The 16,233-nt window shown below is 53.8% G+C and overlaps 2 protein-coding genes across 4 annotated transcripts; both read left to right on the top strand.

Annotated features, from left to right (window-relative positions):
* The first annotated feature begins 5,742 nt into the window (after positions 1–5,742).
* On the top strand, positions 5,743–7,566 carry MYF6 (myogenic factor 6). Of its 3 annotated transcripts, none has more exons than XM_075080734.1 (4): positions 5,743–6,349; positions 6,637–6,727; positions 6,888–7,023; positions 7,312–7,566. In XM_075080734.1, the coding sequence occupies exons 1-3, from the start codon at positions 5,831–5,833 to the stop codon at positions 7,007–7,009; spliced, it is 732 nt and encodes a 243-aa protein (XP_074936835.1). In that variant the 5' UTR covers positions 5,743–5,830; the 3' UTR covers positions 7,010–7,023; positions 7,312–7,566. The 3 variants fall into 3 exon arrangements, with proteins under 3 accessions (XP_074936835.1, XP_074936833.1, XP_074936836.1); XM_075080735.1 differs by having other exon boundaries at positions 5,760–6,349; positions 6,891–7,023; XM_075080732.1 differs by having other exon boundaries at positions 6,888–7,566.
* A 5,951-nt stretch (positions 7,567–13,517) lies between these two features.
* MYF5 (myogenic factor 5) lies at positions 13,518–15,403 on the top strand. The gene is made up of 3 exons (XM_075110880.1): positions 13,518–14,227; positions 14,735–14,810; positions 14,964–15,403. The coding sequence occupies exons 1-3, from the start codon at positions 13,721–13,723 to the stop codon at positions 15,155–15,157; spliced, it is 777 nt and encodes a 258-aa protein (XP_074966981.1). The 5' UTR covers positions 13,518–13,720; the 3' UTR covers positions 15,158–15,403.
* Positions 15,404–16,233: the final 830 nt, after the last annotated feature.

The raw sequence follows: 16,233 nt of genomic DNA, 5'->3' as shown, positions 1-16,233 counted from the left end.
TGTCATAATTACTACCTTTCTTCCTGCAAGGAATGCCTGCTTGGGGATAGAACCATGGAAAATGCTTGTCCCAGCCAGCAACAGCGCAACAGGCCTCCGGTTTCTGATTGGCGCTCCCTCCTCCCCAGGAAAACGTCTTGTGGTAAAATAAATGTGTTTGTGCAGTGGTGACTATTTGTCACTGTAGACCCTGACACAGGCATTAAAGCATCTGCCATTTAGAACTGTGTCTCATAACTACCCAACATGCGAGCTGTAATGAAATCCTACCTTACCATATTGAATTAGAGAAGTCTGTTTAGTTAGCAAGGTTGCACCTCTCAGATACTAACAGGACTGTAACTGATATGAACACTAAAGTCCATATCCAATCAAAGGAAAACAGCAATAATTTGGAACAGCTATACAGCCAAGGGCTCTGTGAATAAGAATTTTTAAATCTTCCCCTACAAAGACTGTAAAATTATACAAAGTTGTCTTTTCCATGTTTCTACCTTTCTGGCTTCCCACGTTCAGAGCATTTACTATGCCGTTCACTACTCCACTTGCCAAGCTTGCATGTGAGGGATGGTTGCTTCCACATGCTTTAAAATTCTCTGAAATGGCACATACTTCCACACAAGCACCAGCATGCACAGTACACACACCTCCTCTAGTCAGTTCCTAAATCTCCAGTGAGAGTGCATGTGGCAATGTGGATATGCAAATAATATAATTTCCTTGGGCAAGCAGAATTTTAACAGGGCCAAGTAAACAACAGAGTCTAAGCAAGCAAAAGTCAGCATATGGAGTTAGACAGAAGTCTAACAGCATACAGAAATGAAAATCAAGAATTAAAGCTGGTCCGTGTTACCCCTGCAGACCTCTGTGAGATTCAGACATTTTAAGGCAAGAAGAGATAATGAAGTCCACCTAAGAAGTGCTCCTACATACCACAAGCCATGAAGTTGTATATGCTTTGTTCCAGTAGCCGAAATTATGCTTCCATGAATGGCAGTGAAGTTCTGCTTAAATTTCCCACAGGTCCTTGTCAGCATGAGAAATGCAGGTCCCCCATAGAGTCTCCACTGCCCAGACTTTCAAGAAAACCCACGTAACATCTCTAATCCCTGTTCATCAAACATTTCTGTAATAAGTTGCAGATTCCGGGATAGGCACATGTTCTTTACCAGTTTATTTATCTTTTGTGCACCAGCTTTGCCCATACAGTTTCCACATCTCTCAGCCATTTCAAACATCTTTAAAAAGTAAAGATATCTCATCCTTCCCATCTGCTTAAAATTTCTTTTTGAAGGGAAAGGAGAGATGAAGTTTCTCATCCTCCTTAGCTTTTGCAGTCCTTGGCATAACATACTATTTCAGCAGCAAGTCTCGGAGAGCAGCAACATGTCAAGGTTTTGTCTAGTTCTTCCCAATGACCTCTCACTATGAATACATTAGCAGATAACACAGGCATCAGGAGCAGATCTGTAGAAACTGGCAGTACTGAAGACCTAGCACCCACTTCACATTTCAAGGTGTCTTCCAGCTCAGCTTCTCCTGAACAGAACCTATATGACACACTCTGAGAGCACCCTGTAAGGACTATCAAAAGTGCAGTAAGTGGGGGCTATTTAGAGATGTGCTCCACTAGGGTATTCCTGACAAATTAAAATGAGAATGTAAACACACCCTGGGTGAGTATTTGAGTGCACCTCTTGACACCTCTTGACACAGGAATGGCAGACAATTAACCCTGTAATAGCTTAGGCTGGTGTCCTAACTATGTAACACACAGGTTACAAGTGACAGCAAAACATGGACGTTAACACATATCCCCAGACATGCCACCAATCCTTACCTGAATACACTACCAAACTCGGGTGAGAAGGTCTTCTCTGTGAATTGGAATTGACAGAGAAGAGGACAGGAGTTAAGAGCCTAGACTTCTGCTGTGGCAAAGAGGTACTCTAAGTGGTTGCCTTGAGACTGTGATGAGGACAGCGTATCATGTTTTTCTCTTGAGAAATTAGAGGGAAAATGCTAAAATTTTAAAAGGAGGTGGTGTTGTTCCTGTGGAAAAAAGCACATGTTAGAAATATTAGTAGAAGATATCAAGTCAGCTGTTAGAGGGACTTCAGAAATTTGGTGAAACACGAGTTTTGAATAATATGAACTGTTTGAGAAAGACAGAAATAAAGGCAGAAGAACAGCATTGTGTATTAACAATAAAATTTGTTGAAAGGGAAGTTTTCTAGGAAAGATACTGTGGAACATGAGTGCAAAAGGAAAAAAGGGAGAGTGGGAATGTGAACACAAAAATTTCCGTATCTGAAGTGCAAACAAATTCTGAGAACCCCAGTACGCCCACAGCTGGGCCTACACTGATAACCTGCACTTCAGAAATCTGCAAGAAGCAACTTAAAAACCATTATTACCTGGTAGCCAAGTGTCTGATCATGTCTGAAATCCGGTCGGGTATTGTACGAGTGGAACAGGGCTATAACAAAGACGTCACCCTGGCCTAGGTGCCCTTTCAGAGTGCCACGTAAGAGTGGATGTGCCTGATCCCCGCTGATTACCAATGCCACTGCAAAGAAGTGTCAAACAGATCAAAGATTAAAAATACACAATGCCTGTTGCTGGAAGAACCTTGAGGGGAGCGAAGGAGAAAAAGGAGGTATCTGGAGTGGTATGCAGCGCTATGTGGGTCCTAGATGACAAAATATTTCTCTGTAACTCTGGACTGAACTTCTGCTTAAACCATAAGGTATCTAGAGTGACCTGGACAATTCCAGGATTATTACCCAACCACAATTGTCCAGGAAAGTTTATGTGGAAAAGCAAATTTGGAGGGATTGAAGCTCTGGAGATCAGCTGTCACTTAAAATGCAGTCATCTTTCTTGGATTTGGGTCATCCTGACCACTTACTGGGTTTACCACTTACTGACTTACTGAAATAACTTCTTCAGTAGGACAACAGACCTTGTAGACCAGTGAAACTCACTACATCTCATATTTCACTTGTGTAAATATACTGAAAGCACATTTTCAGTAGAGTACCACAGTATTCTGGTGGAAGCGGTAAGAACTGAATACAGAACTGGCTTTGCAGACTGAGAGTGAGTTTTTTCTGTAAGGGGCTACCAAGCCGCCTGAAGTTACAAGCTGAGTTCAGCAGTGATCCTCCTTCCAACTCTAAGTCCCATTGTTCTTATTCATGTGCTTTTACTTCCTCTTATGTCCTTCTGCTTATAACTAACGTGACCTGGAATGCAAGGAATGAGGAGAAAAAAGACCAGCACCAACTTCTGAATCCTTCACTTGATACGCTTTTGGTACAGGGAACACCTCCGAGGACATTTTGTTCAAACATGCTAGGGTTGTCTGCTAGCTGTGTTACGCTCACCGAGGAGCTGGAATGGGAGACGCGGTGTGAAGGCTACAGCAAAATTCAAGTTGCTTATGTGATGGGGAAATTGGCAGGCTTCTTCAAATTAAAAATCAGTTGCAGTTATAGGAGTTCTGCTTGGTAAAGGGCTAACTATGCTGTGCCCACGTTACTGTGATGAACCAAATCTGTTTACTTCAGCACTAAATGCTGGAAAGAAAGAACTTTTTGTTACCTGTTTAAAAAAAAAAAATCTGTTGACAGCAGAAGGAGCATCTGGCTCCTAAACTTCCAGTTTCCCACCTCCCTAAGCCGAGCGAAAACTCTTGAAAAGACAACAATTTGGTAATGATATTTCTCCCTTAAATGAAGTTTTCATTTGTGCACCTTACGAGTAGATTGATCTGTCTTGTTCCAAACATTCCCAAAGCAGTAGTGAAGAAACTAAAGATTAAAAGAAAAAACAACTGTAGTAAATGTGAAAATGTTTTAAATAATCTGCAGGCTTATGATTTTCTTTTCTTTTTTTTTTTTTTACTACTACCATCACTAACGGTGTGGGACAATCATCCCTGTGGGACTCCAAAGCATGTAACGCCAAGGGGTGGCTCCTCCCTGGATAGTCAGCAAATTAAATGAGAAACACAAGGGATGGGTAAAGGTCAACAATATATCCCTTTTTAAAGGTAGAAAATTAAATCACAGGGAAATTAAGCGACTGGTCAAAGGTCAAACAGAAAGCAAGTTGCAGAGCATGGAAACTGAGAAACTGTGGCTTATGTTCAGCTCCTTAACAGCAAGACTACGCTTTCTTTCATCTCAAGAGGAAAAAAAAAACCTCAGTGCTGGAATATTAATATCAAAATTAGTTTCACTGAGAACAGTCCAAATTTCTCTGTCTCATCCAAAACTAGATATTGTTCTGCCTCATTAGAGCAGCAATGAGATCCATTCCAACAACACTGATTCAGTCAAAACAAAATCACAGGTGCTTTTCAAGATTTTTCTACTCTGAAAATTTGGTTTGCAATCAGTTTTGGAGAAACAGTCAAGTCAAATGATCAACTTCATTGCAGCTTTTGAGAAGTGAACAAAAAAAGCTGTGGTTCCCTTCAAATAGAATAAGTTAGAAGCTACATTTGAGAGATATTGTGGTGATCCAGGGGCTTCATCCACTCGTCATATTATTGTGACTTTCTATGAAAAAGCATACATGTATATGTGTGTACACACACAGAAAGATACTTAATTATCCACATAAATATACATATGTATATGCCTGTGTCTCTAGATATGGACACATACATATGCATGTTTTTACATAAGCAGAGAGAAATTACGTGGGATTTAAGGGGCACAAGGCAGTCAGGGAAAGAGGCAAACAGGCCATTTTCCCATGCCTTCTCTTTCTTGATGTAAGAGAAGCCTAGACATGATGTGACATTACAGTATACACTGAGAGAGTGATTGCAAGCTTCATTTCTGTTTCAGGGGCTAGGAAGCTCTAATACCTTGCCAGGCCTAAGGGATTAAACTGCAGTTACACCAGATGCCTGGGCTTCACTTGCTCTAAACACCGTCAAGGACAGGGGCTGTCCAGAGCACCCCATCCGACTGTAACCCTGGAATCACTCCTGTCACCTCATGGGCAATGTGGGAAAGTTCAGATGAAAAGACTAAGCTGAGCTGCAATAACCGTGGGTGCTTCAGCACCGCAACAAGGCTCCGCCTTGGCAACCTTCCCCCTGTGTGTGTGTAGGAACAGTGAGCTTGGCTCCTAACCTTGGGCTGGCCCGGGTGGCTTGGGTCACAGGAATGGCATGCTTCAAGGGGGGGGCGGGGAATAGCAGGGACTTCTTCTGAAAATATTAACCCGTCTATTTGGAGAGTGATGGCTGCCTTTGAAATCTCTCCTTATAGATCTATACTTAGCACCAGGGCAAGGAGCGTGTGCTGGGGGGGTGTGAAGGGTGGGCTGGGGGAGGGCTCCCCATGGAGCCCTGGGCCTTTGTCCTCCAGCCGTGCCCCCGTAGGCTCGGCAGCGGAGACGGGGCTGCCAGCCACACTTGGACGTGGCTCCCAAGCCCCCACCTCACGTCTCCTCGCTGCACCCTGAGCTCAAAGGATTTTGGGGGGGAAGACGTTTGTCTGTAATTTTATTTTTCGTTTGTTTCCCTCTTCTTTGCTTTTTAATTGGCCTCCCTCCCCCTGTGCGCCCCCCCCCCCCCCCCCCTTCTAAATAGGAGATGTTCTCAGGACAGCGCCCAGGAGACTGGCTGGAATCAGTTTTGGAGGGTGATGCACCGCGACAGCTAAAAGTTGGATAGGGTTTCAGCAGCTCCTATATAAAGCAGGGGGGACTTATGTCACTGCACTAATTAAATTCCATCCGGGTTGTTCCTCGGGGTGTTTTTGAGCCTGCCACCCAACTCAAGCAGGCAGAGAGGCCGAGGGACAGCATGATGATGGACCTTTTTGAAACTGGCTCCTATTTCTTCTACTTGGATGGGGACAATGGAGCCCTGCAGCAGCTGGAGATGGCGGAAGGATCCCCACTGTACCCCAGCAGCGATGGCACCCTGTCGCCCTGTCAGGACCAAATGCCACCAGAGGCCAGCAGTGACAGCAGCGGAGAGGAGCATGTGCTGGCACCCCCGGGACTACAACCCCCTCACTGCCCCGGCCAGTGTTTGATCTGGGCTTGTAAAACTTGCAAGAGAAAGTCGGCCCCCACGGACAGACGGAAAGCAGCCACCCTGCGGGAGAGGAGGAGACTGAAGAAGATCAACGAAGCCTTCGAGGCTCTGAAAAGGCGGACTGTGGCGAACCCCAACCAGAGGCTGCCCAAGGTGGAGATCCTGAGGAGCGCCATCAGCTACATCGAGAGGCTGCAGGACCTCCTGCACAGGCTGGATCAGCAGGAGAAAATGCAGGAGATGGGGGGGGACCCCTTCAGCTTCAGCCCCAAGCAGGGAAATGTAAGCACTGCCGCTCCATCCCTCCCGCCGCCCCGTCGTCCAGCTGCCAAACCGCCGCGCCCGTCCCCTCCCCTCCTCCTCCCCCTCCTCCTCCTCTTCTTCCTCCTCCTCCTTCCTCCTCCTCCTCCTCGGCAGGGCCTCGGCGGCGGCCCGGGGAAGGTGCGAGCTCCCGGGCCCTCGGCGGGCGGCCGGCCCGGCCCGCCCCGGGGGGCCGCGCTCCCCCTCACCGACCCCCGTCCTCTCCCCGTCTCTCCCCGCTCCCGGCGCCGCCCGCCCGCCCGCCGCAGATCCCCAGCTCGGACTTCCTGAGCACCTGCAGCTCCGACTGGCGAAGCGCCTCCGACCATTCCCGAGCCCTGGCCGCCAGCCCCAAGGAAGGTAACTCGCACGGCGGGAGCTCCGCCGCCCCCCCGGCGGCGGGCCGTGCCCCCCGCCGCCCTCCCCGCGCCCCGGCGGCCGCAGCCCCGCACGGTGGCCGGAGGAACCCGCCCGGGAGGAACGACGGGGTTTCCTCTTTAATCCCTTCTCTCCCCTTCAGCAGGAGGCTCCATCGTCGAGTCGTCGGCCTCCAGCAGCCTTCGCTGTCTCTCTTCCATAGTGGACAGTATTTCTTCCGACGAGCCCAAACTGCCCAGCGTGGAGGAAGTAGTGGAGAAATAAACCCGGTTGCTCTGGTAGTGTATTTAACGGAGATGGAGCCCCCACCCCCTTCCCTCTAAACTAAGTAATGAAGCAGATTAACACAGTGGAAAGCCCGGGCAGGGGCCTTGTTACGGTCGAGGCAAGGTGCACCTACCCCAAAGAAAACGGCTCTCACCGACTCGAGCCAAACAGACTTTCCCCCTTTTCCCTTCCTCCTTGTTTTTCCTGAGTTTTGTTTTCTTTAAATTCTGTTGGATAGACCACCCTCCTCCTTTTTTCTTCTTCTTCTTTTTTTTTTTTTTTTTTTTTTGTAATTTAAGATACGTACCTGTGTACCGGTGATCCGCTTTGTCTGAGACTCACCGGAAAGTTCATTCCTGTCTGAGTGAAGCTGTTGGTTGCATCTCCTGATAGTCGTATTTAAAGAGTTCCCGCCCTGTTTCGTTCCTGTAAATAATTTTAGTACTGTCTTTTCTTTTGTAAAGATAACAAATATATATTTAAATGATGGAATGTGATACTGTATATAAGAACAGACGGATTTCTTGGATTGTAAAATAAAGCTCTTTGTGCTACAGTGTTCCCCCCCCCCCCGCCCGCACACACCTCGTAATTAAATAATAACCCGATCCCGCGGGTAAAACCCGGGGCCTCGCTGACTTCGGCGAGACCAAGCCCTGAAGAGTCGGACCCGTGCAGCCCCGGCACGGCCCCTGCGGCTGGAGGCAGCGCCCGGCACAGATTTTTTCCTTCCTTTTCTCCACTAAGGAGCGTCTCTCCTTACCCAGGGCCGCACCCGCGGTGTTCGTGACCCGCCAGCCGCGCTCGCTCGCAGGGGACGGCGGGCAGGCACGGGTGGGTGCCCGGGCCGGACCCCGCCGCCCGCAGTCCGGCTCCGCGCAGCGCTGGCGGGACACTGCTCTGCCCCGGGAAGCGGTACCGCTGCCCTAAAACGTCCGACGGGGCCACTTGCGGACCTCGCCGGGCTGGGAGGCTCCTTCGGCCCCGTCCGGCACACGGTGGGTGAGCGGAGAAAGGGGAAGCGCAAAGAGCACACCCCACCGCCACCCGCCCCGGTCCCTGGGAGGGGAGAGGCGCAGCGCCCCTCGCCTTTTCCCCTCGGCACCGGAGACTTGGCCCCAGGCCGCGCCTCAGCAAAAGGGAAGTGCCGGCTGCCCCGACGGGGCAGCGAAACGCCGTGACAGGAGCCCGCTCCCGGGGGGCTGTGACTTCTTCCCGGGAGAGGCAACTCCCCTGGACTTCCCTCAGCCTGGGGGAGAAGAGGATGGGGTCCATCAGGGAGGAAAGAGTTAAGCGGCCGAAAAGGGGTCGGGGTGGGGGTGGGGGTGTAACAACACATCAAGACTTTCACTCAGTGATGTAAAAAAACACAAGCCTGTCTGAGGACGGTGGAGCGGAGCCGCTCACGGTCACAGCGGCACGGCTTGTACCGGGCCCTTCGTGCCCTGGGCCGAGCGGGGTGCGGGAGCAAGGTGCGAGAAGGGGGAGAGGGGAGCCCCATCCTCCGCACACGGGGCTCGCCGGGGCGCCAGCCAAAGCGAGGGGACGCTCCGTCGGCTCGGCCCTCTCCTCGCCAGCTTTAACCCGTGATTTATTTTTCGGTTTGGTTTTGCGGTTTTTTGGTATTTTTGTTTGTTTGTTTGTGGGTTTTTTGTTTGTTTTGTTTTGTTTTAAAGGTCACAGCCACGTTTCTGGAAGGTCTCGCCCTTCTCGGCCGGCGCTGGCACGGGAACCTCCGTCTGAAGGGGAAGCTCTGAAGAGAGACCACCCTGCCCGCCGGCCCTGGACGCCGCGCCCCCCACCCCACCCCCCACCCCGGCACGGCCGCCAGCCGGGGCTTTAAAACACCCCAGTACTTGCTGTCATGGCTCTCTGCTGAGACCCTCTGTTGTAAGGAGTAATTGCGGCGGCACTGCTACGACGGCCTCCCCCTTTTTCTCGTTTCAAATAAGCCCTTTGCCTCGGAGAACCCTGGGGCGCTTCAGAAAGCGGCACCTCGGAGACCGCGGTTTTTTGTACGCGGTCCCGGCGTTTTAGGGACAGAGCGAAGATGCCTTAGTTTGCTTCTGTAGCGAAGGGACTTGAGCAGCAATGGAGTATTTCAGATCGGGTGAGCAGCTCCTCGCCATCATTTGCTCCCACCCCGGCCGGGCCGGAGGGAAGGGCTGCAGGCACCTCCAGGTCCTTGAGGCAGCCCCGGCCGCCCCGAGCCTCGCGGTGGGGCAGGGGAGATCTTGCGGCACCCCCAAAACCACAGTGTCACCCCAGTACCGCCCTAGCCTACCGTCGGGTTTGCGGCCAGCCCAGCATTAACCTCCACGGCCCGGCCCGGCGGCCGGCAGGACCCCCACGGCAGGGTCTCCTGCAGCAGCAGGGTAACTCGAGAGGTTGTTTGGAATAAGTTTGGCTAAAGGAAGGGGGTTTTCTTTCGTTAAATAAAGAAAATACCTCCCGAAGAGACTCTCTGTGACCCTCGCGGCTGCGGCTGACATGCCGGGCTTGCCAGTGAAGGTTCTCAGTGTGTTTGCAATTAAACTGTTTGTGTTTGATATTAATAACGATAATCTTTACCTAAGTCCCCAGCCAAAGCAAACAGGGCTCTGGAATCACAAATCAAAGGGTAATAACTGGGTAAGGACAAGAGGTTTGTGATTTAATCAAGCCTTTTTTTTCCAGAGGGGCCGCGCACAAAGTCATCGCATTTTTTTTACACGAACGCAAGTGCCCCCCCTCCCCCCCGTCCCGCTCCCCCCTTCCCGCTGCAGTTTATTTACCGGGAGAGAGGCGGGCGGGAGCGCTGCTCCCGGGAAGCCCCTGCTGAACCCCGGCCGCCCGCGCCTCTACCTGCTCCGCTCCGCCAGGAAGCCACCTGCTCGCCCCCCGAGGGGGAGGGCAGCCCCCGAGGGGTCGCCCCCCGAGAAGAGCAGCCCCCCCGAGGGGTGCGGGAGGCGCTGCGGCCCGGCAGCGCCCCGCTCTGCCGCTGTACCGGGGGTACGGACGGGCGGGGGGAGACGGGGTATCGGCAGTGCCGCTGCCTTGTCACCGCTCTCCTCTGACGTGAGGGCGCGGCCGAGTGCTTAAAGCCTGGGTTTGGATATTTTTTTCTAAAAAATTTATCGTGCATCTTTATTTTCCTCCGTAAAACTGCCCGCAACCCGGAGGGGGAGGCAGGCAGCCGGCAGCGGGCTTTATTTGCTGAGGTCGAAGGCAAGGCGTCGATCCAGCAGCGATTTCCACGGGGAAAATTCCTGCTTGGATGGCTGCTGCCTTGGGGAACCCGTACGATTTTTCCAGAGTTTCCACCTTTCTGTGGAGAAAGAGGTGGGGAAGGGGAGCGGGGGGCAGGGGAGGGAGGAGGTTGAATAATTGAGCCATGTGCTCGCTGGGACGTTCCTCCGATAGCAGGAACTAGCAACTTTTCCCAGTCTCAAGGCTGCTAAAAACCCCCTCGTGTCCCTTTGATCTCTCTTGGGAGTCCCAGAGTGCCAGCAGAGGCCAATGCCTTCTTCAGCTGTCTTCTATACAAATCCCTCTGGCAGGTACTAATGTGTTTACTTAGGTGCGCAGGGTTCCCAGCGCTGGGGGGAACCAAACGTTTCTCACATGGCTGGAAGCGCCCGGCTACAACAGCCCAACTGGGAAACAGCTTTGCTGGCGGGGCGGTGCGGAGGAGCCCTGACCGCCTCTACCGGCACCGGCACCCACCGACGGCGGGGGCAGGCGGGGGGCGAAGGAGGCACGGGGCGACGCGGCTGCGGCTTGCCTTGTGTCGGGCGGCGGCGTCTACGTACTCACCCGTATTAAATAAAATACACCCCTAAATAACGCGCTCGCTGCCGGTTGCTGCCCCACACCGGGGCCCAGGCGCTCCTCCCGGCGAGGCCGGCGGAGTGCGGGGGAAGCGGGGCAGGGCTTTGAAGAGGTGCGGGGCCGGGGGCGGGCACAACGGGGCCTGCTCAGGTGGGTCCCAAACACCTCTCCCCCCCACCCCGGGCCGGTGATTTAAGATTTCGGTCGGATTTTCTTTGCTTAAATAGAAAGGCGTGGGGCTTGGGAAAGGATTGCACGGTCCCCGCGTGGGATTGAATCCCTCCAGAAATAGGTGCGGCACGGCAATTGCTGCGGAGCGGGGAGGGCTGGGGTGAGGAACGCCATTTAAAGAAGTCCTGACACGTTCACCATCTTCTCCCTGCCCGTCCCCAGGAGCAGACAGTGTCTGGTGCTCCGGCTGTTCCCGCTTTCCGGACTTGAGCCTCCCGCCTCCTGAAATACGGCACTATATCCACACACACCCCACCCTTCCCCTCCGCCCCCCCCGCAGCCTCATTAGCCAGCCTTGGAATTAGTGTTTTCTCTCCCCTTTCTTTAGTTCCACTCGCCTACTGCACTTTTGCAAATTTGTTTTGAGAGCACTTTACCAGAGGAGCCGGGGGGCCTTAAGGGACACTAATTACAGATTTATTTTTTTTTTCTTCCCGAGTGACAGGATCTTCCATCCTTTCTTCCCCCAAAATATTCAAGGAAAAAGGAAACAAATTTTCCTAGCTCCTCAAAGACTTTTGGGAAAGGGCACGTTTCGTAACAGCCCCAGCCCCCCCCGGGATTAGGAGTTAAAACTGCGAGCTAAAGCTCTGCACGCCAGGAGAGCGGGACCCGGGGCGGCGGGGAAGGGCGGGGGTTGGCATTGTGCACCGGGAGATGCACTGTGCGTGCTTGGAGATAAACCCCTGAAAGGTGATCAGAACTCCAACCGGCACTTTAAAGATCAAGTTTATTTGTGCACAAAGCATAAATCTGTAAACAGGTCTATTTTAGCCAGCGCAAACGTGGTAAATCAAATTGTGCGTGTGTGTGTGTGTGCGCGCCCCAGCCCAGCGAAGAGTTCAAGTTACCGCCGAGCAGAGCCCTCCTGACGGACGGTTTCTTGGGAAAACAATAGGGAACTGCCCTGTTTCAGATGTGGCCCGACTAAACAGCAACCTGCACCTCGGAGCGGCAGGAGCCTGAAACTCTGAGCTTACCCCTTTCTGTAACATTACTCCGTTATCAACTCTCTCCTTTTCCTACAGTATTCATTTCAAAGGGGGCTCCCCCCGCTTATGGCCCCAAATAAACCGAAGCAGCGCAGATGTAGCCTTCCTCAACCTCTAGATATTTATGCATCTGCTCGTAGGAAGAAGAGTGCATACATGTTGGGGTTGGGTTTTTTTTTATTATTTTTACTTTTTAGGATAAATTTTAGGTTAGATTAGGATAAAGGCTCTCCAGCTCCCCCCCTGCACGGCACCTCTCTGAGGAGGTGTTCCCGACCCGCCTCGCTCACTCGAAGAAGCTGCTCCTTGAGACATGCTCGCCATGCCCTCCGCATTACCTCTTCCTGAAGAGAGGCTAATTGAAGACGCCTCTTTTCCTGGGCACACACACCGGCTCCGGTAGCGTTTGAACCGCTGCTGGGTCACTTGCTCTCCGTTTGAGTTAACCTAGGTCACATAATTTTATTCCCAGGTAGGGAAGGTTTCCTTTGCCTTCTCATAATATTTTTCCTCAACTACAAAAGCCACCTGGATGAAACCAAAGGATTCCTGCGCGTTAGCAAATGCCTGTTAAATGGCTTCATTACCACTCTAATGACCCTTGCACCGCTCCGCTCGGCTACTGCTGCGGCTGGAGCTCTGCAAAGCTTTTGTCCCCGACTTGTGTAAAGTTACTTAGGGATTGCGGGGTTAGAAATTTTACACTTCCAGGAGGGGTTTGTTGCACTGGCAGCTGGGACGCATCTGTAACGGTACAAGTTTGCCTGAAAGCAGAAAATTAGCAAGCCCAAGGCGCTGCTCGGCTGTTGTGTCTCTAGCAGCACCAGGTCACACGAGTAGGAGAAAGAATGGGAAGGGGATTTGTCTCGGAGCAAACACGTACACTTTTCTTTTGTGAGTACCTTTCCCTGTGACCCGATCCGACGACCCTAAAATCTGGCTTTCCCCCCTTCTCGCCTCTCCCGGCCACACGTAGCTATACATTTTTGTCCTCTAGCTGGTAAACTTAAACGGTTGGTGACACAGATTTAATTCCAGGACAAAGATCTCCCCAAGAAAAATGCACAAATCCTAGGTCTGAAAACAGGGATAAATTGTTTTAGCTTAGACCTGGACCACGGGCTGTGGGGAATGAAGTTACACAAGCAGACACTGTAGGTGCTACGGTGGGGGCTCTACATTAATCCCCCCTCGGGGAGAGCCGGTATCCCTCCCGCTGCAGCGTGTGATGGGAGATGGGAACGTAGGGGCGATCAACAGCTCGGTAGGTACCGTCAGCGGTTTCTGCCCCTCTTTCTCGTTTCATACCAAAATTGCAAATTCCCAGACTTGGTTTAAACTTCGGAGATGTCGCAACCACTTCTGGGGAGGTGGTGCATTAGCGATGTGCCCAGCTCGCCGCTCTCCAAAGGAGCGGTGCGGAGCAAATTGTCTCCTGGGGACAGGAGGGGGCTTGCCCAGACAGCCCCCGGCAGGGGATGTGGTGAGATATGCTAATACAGACCGGCCGCTGCGGACCAGCCTCCCTTTACATGTATATATAAGGGCCCCCCGCATCAAGCAAAGGACACTTGGTCTCAGGTCGCTAATTACTGAGGAAATTGCCCCAGCGCCTGCGGAGCGCCTCGCCGAGCGCCGCCGGCTGCCGCCCCGCGCTGACGCCTCCGCTGCAGGGATGGAGGTGATGGACAGCTGCCAGTTCTCCCCCTCCGAGCTCTTCTATGACAGCTCCTGCCTCTCCTCCCCGGAGGGCGAGTTCCCCGAGGATTTCGAGCCCAGGGACCTGCCTCCCTTCGGCGCCCACGAGCCCCCCGAGCCCGCCTGCTCCGAGGAAGAGGAGCATGTCCGAGCTCCCACCGGCCACCACCAGGCCGGCCACTGCCTCATGTGGGCTTGCAAAGCCTGCAAGAGAAAATCCACCACAATGGACCGGCGGAAGGCGGCCACCATGAGGGAGAGGAGGAGGCTGAAGAAAGTGAACCAGGCTTTTGAGACCCTGAAGAGATGCACCACCGCCAACCCCAACCAAAGACTCCCCAAAGTAGAGATCCTGAGGAACGCCATCAGATACATCGAGAGCCTCCAGGAGCTCTTGAGGGAACAGGTAGAAAACTACTATCACCTGCCAGGACAGAGCTGCTCCGAACCGACCAGCCCCACTTCCAGCTGCTCCGATGGGATGGTAAGAGAGGGGCAGGAGCCATGGGGCTGTGGGGGACCCCAGGAAGGCCCGCGGGCAGGTCCTCCTCGGCCCAGCGTCGTGGGAGCGGCCCCACGGGTGTGAGACGGGCCGAAAGCAGCCGGACATCAGGAAAAGGCAGACGGTTTGGGTTAAAGCAGGCCCCTTCTCAGGTTTAACGCTAAGCATGCACATGGGCTTTCCGGGAATGCATGGGGGCCCGGCGGCGCTGCCAGAGGGCGCCCAGCAGCGCCCCAGCCCCCGGGGGCTCGTGTCCCGTAACCCCCGACCCCGTCCCCGACATCAGCGCAGCGCAGCTAAGGGGTGAGGCGTGGGGAGGCGGGGACGGGGCAGCCTGGCCGTGGGGCTGCCGCCCCGCTCCCCCGCCGCCGCCGGGGCTCCCTCCACGCCGGGCTTTAGGGCGCTTTCCCTTCGGGGATGGGGGGGTCTCGCCGGGGCGGGGCGGGGGGCGGCCAGGCCGGCACTCGCCCCTCGCTCGCTGTCTTGCAGGCCGACTGCGGCAGCCCCGCCTGGGCGGCGAGGGAGAGCAGCTTCGACGCCGTCTACTGCTCCGAGATGGCCCACGGTAAGCCGCGGACGCGGGGGGTGGCGGCGAAGGCCGGGCGGGCCGGCCCGCTCCCCGCGGCACTTGGGGAGGGCAGGGCAGGGCAGGGCGGGACAGGACCCTGCCGTAACGCGCTGCCGTGTGCCCGTCCCCCCCGTCCCCCCCCGGCCGCAGGATATGCCGCCGAGCAGAGCAGCGCCCTGTCCAGCCTGGACTGCCTCTCCAGCATCGTGGACCGCCTCTCCCCGGCGGAGGAGCCGGGGCTGCCCCTCCGCGATGCCGCCTCCCTCTCGCCCAGCGCCAGCATCGACTCGGGGCCGGGGACGCCCGGGACGCCGCCGCCCCGACGGACCTACCAGGCGCTATGAGGGGCCCGGGGGCTGCCGCTGCCATCCCTCCCCTCCGGGGCCGCCGCCCTCGCCCGGCCGCCCCCCGCAAACGCTTCCCGGGCGAGGGGCCACCCCCGGCGCCCCTTGGCCCGCCGCCTCCCGCCGGGGCTGGGCGCAGCACCCCGCCGGCCCCCGCCCGGGGTCCCCCCGGGGCAGACAGACCCTGGGGCTCGGGAGAGACGTGCTACCCTGGAAACCCCGCTGCAAATAAAACGTGCTGTAAAAGAGCTGTCTGGCCTGCTCGTTCTTTAAGCGCGTTCCCTGGTATTGGGGAGGGCAGCGAGACCCGGCTGCGGGGTGGTCCCCAGCACCCATGTTCAGCCGCCGGCTCCTGCCTGCGTGGGGACCTGCCTCCTCACGGCGGCCCTGGGCCGGGAGGCACAGCGTCTGGCGGGGCTGGGGGCTGGGAGCTTGTTTCTCCCATCACCGGTGGGTATTTTTCTGAGATGGCTCTTGAAGAAAAATGTGGAGGGTCAAATTCCCCTTCCATTCCTGTCCCGCTATGGGCAGAATTTCTTATAATTTCTGCAAGAGTAAAAGTAATATTCCATAGTAATATTTTTTTTCCTCTTCACCTGGTCTGGCAAAGCCCTTGTTTCTTTTTCTGGGTGTGAAGACTGAACATATATTCTGGGATTTGGCTCTGAAACTGCACTGTGACTCTCCTCTGTAAAACAACTATATGATCCAGATCTGATATCCTGTCGGGGAATTTTACTCTCAGTCACTGTCAGTGCTCTTGCAGAGACAAATTTAGTAGAGTTAGTAAGAACAAACCACAGGTATCTCTTTCACAATCCACAAGCTACATTTCATAATATTCAGAAAGCAGTATAGATCTATTTGTTCCTAATGCCTTTTGGCCCAAGCAGCCAGGCTGAAAATTCATGACTCCTGTTGCATGGGTCTAGAAATAGCCAGGTCAAGTCTTAATGAGTTTCAGAGTTAACGACTATTTCCTTCCAGGCACTAAATCTAACTCTTTCTACCATTAAAAATTTCCAGCCCTTTGCACTTCTTTAGCTGTAATCTAAAATTTTCTAACACCCTTCCAA

Source organism: Phalacrocorax aristotelis, chromosome 1, assembly GCF_949628215.1.
Source record: "Phalacrocorax aristotelis chromosome 1, bGulAri2.1, whole genome shotgun sequence".
Lineage (NCBI taxonomy): Eukaryota > Metazoa > Chordata > Aves > Suliformes > Phalacrocoracidae > Phalacrocorax > Phalacrocorax aristotelis.
This window is presented reverse-complemented; position numbering and strand designations above follow the sequence as displayed.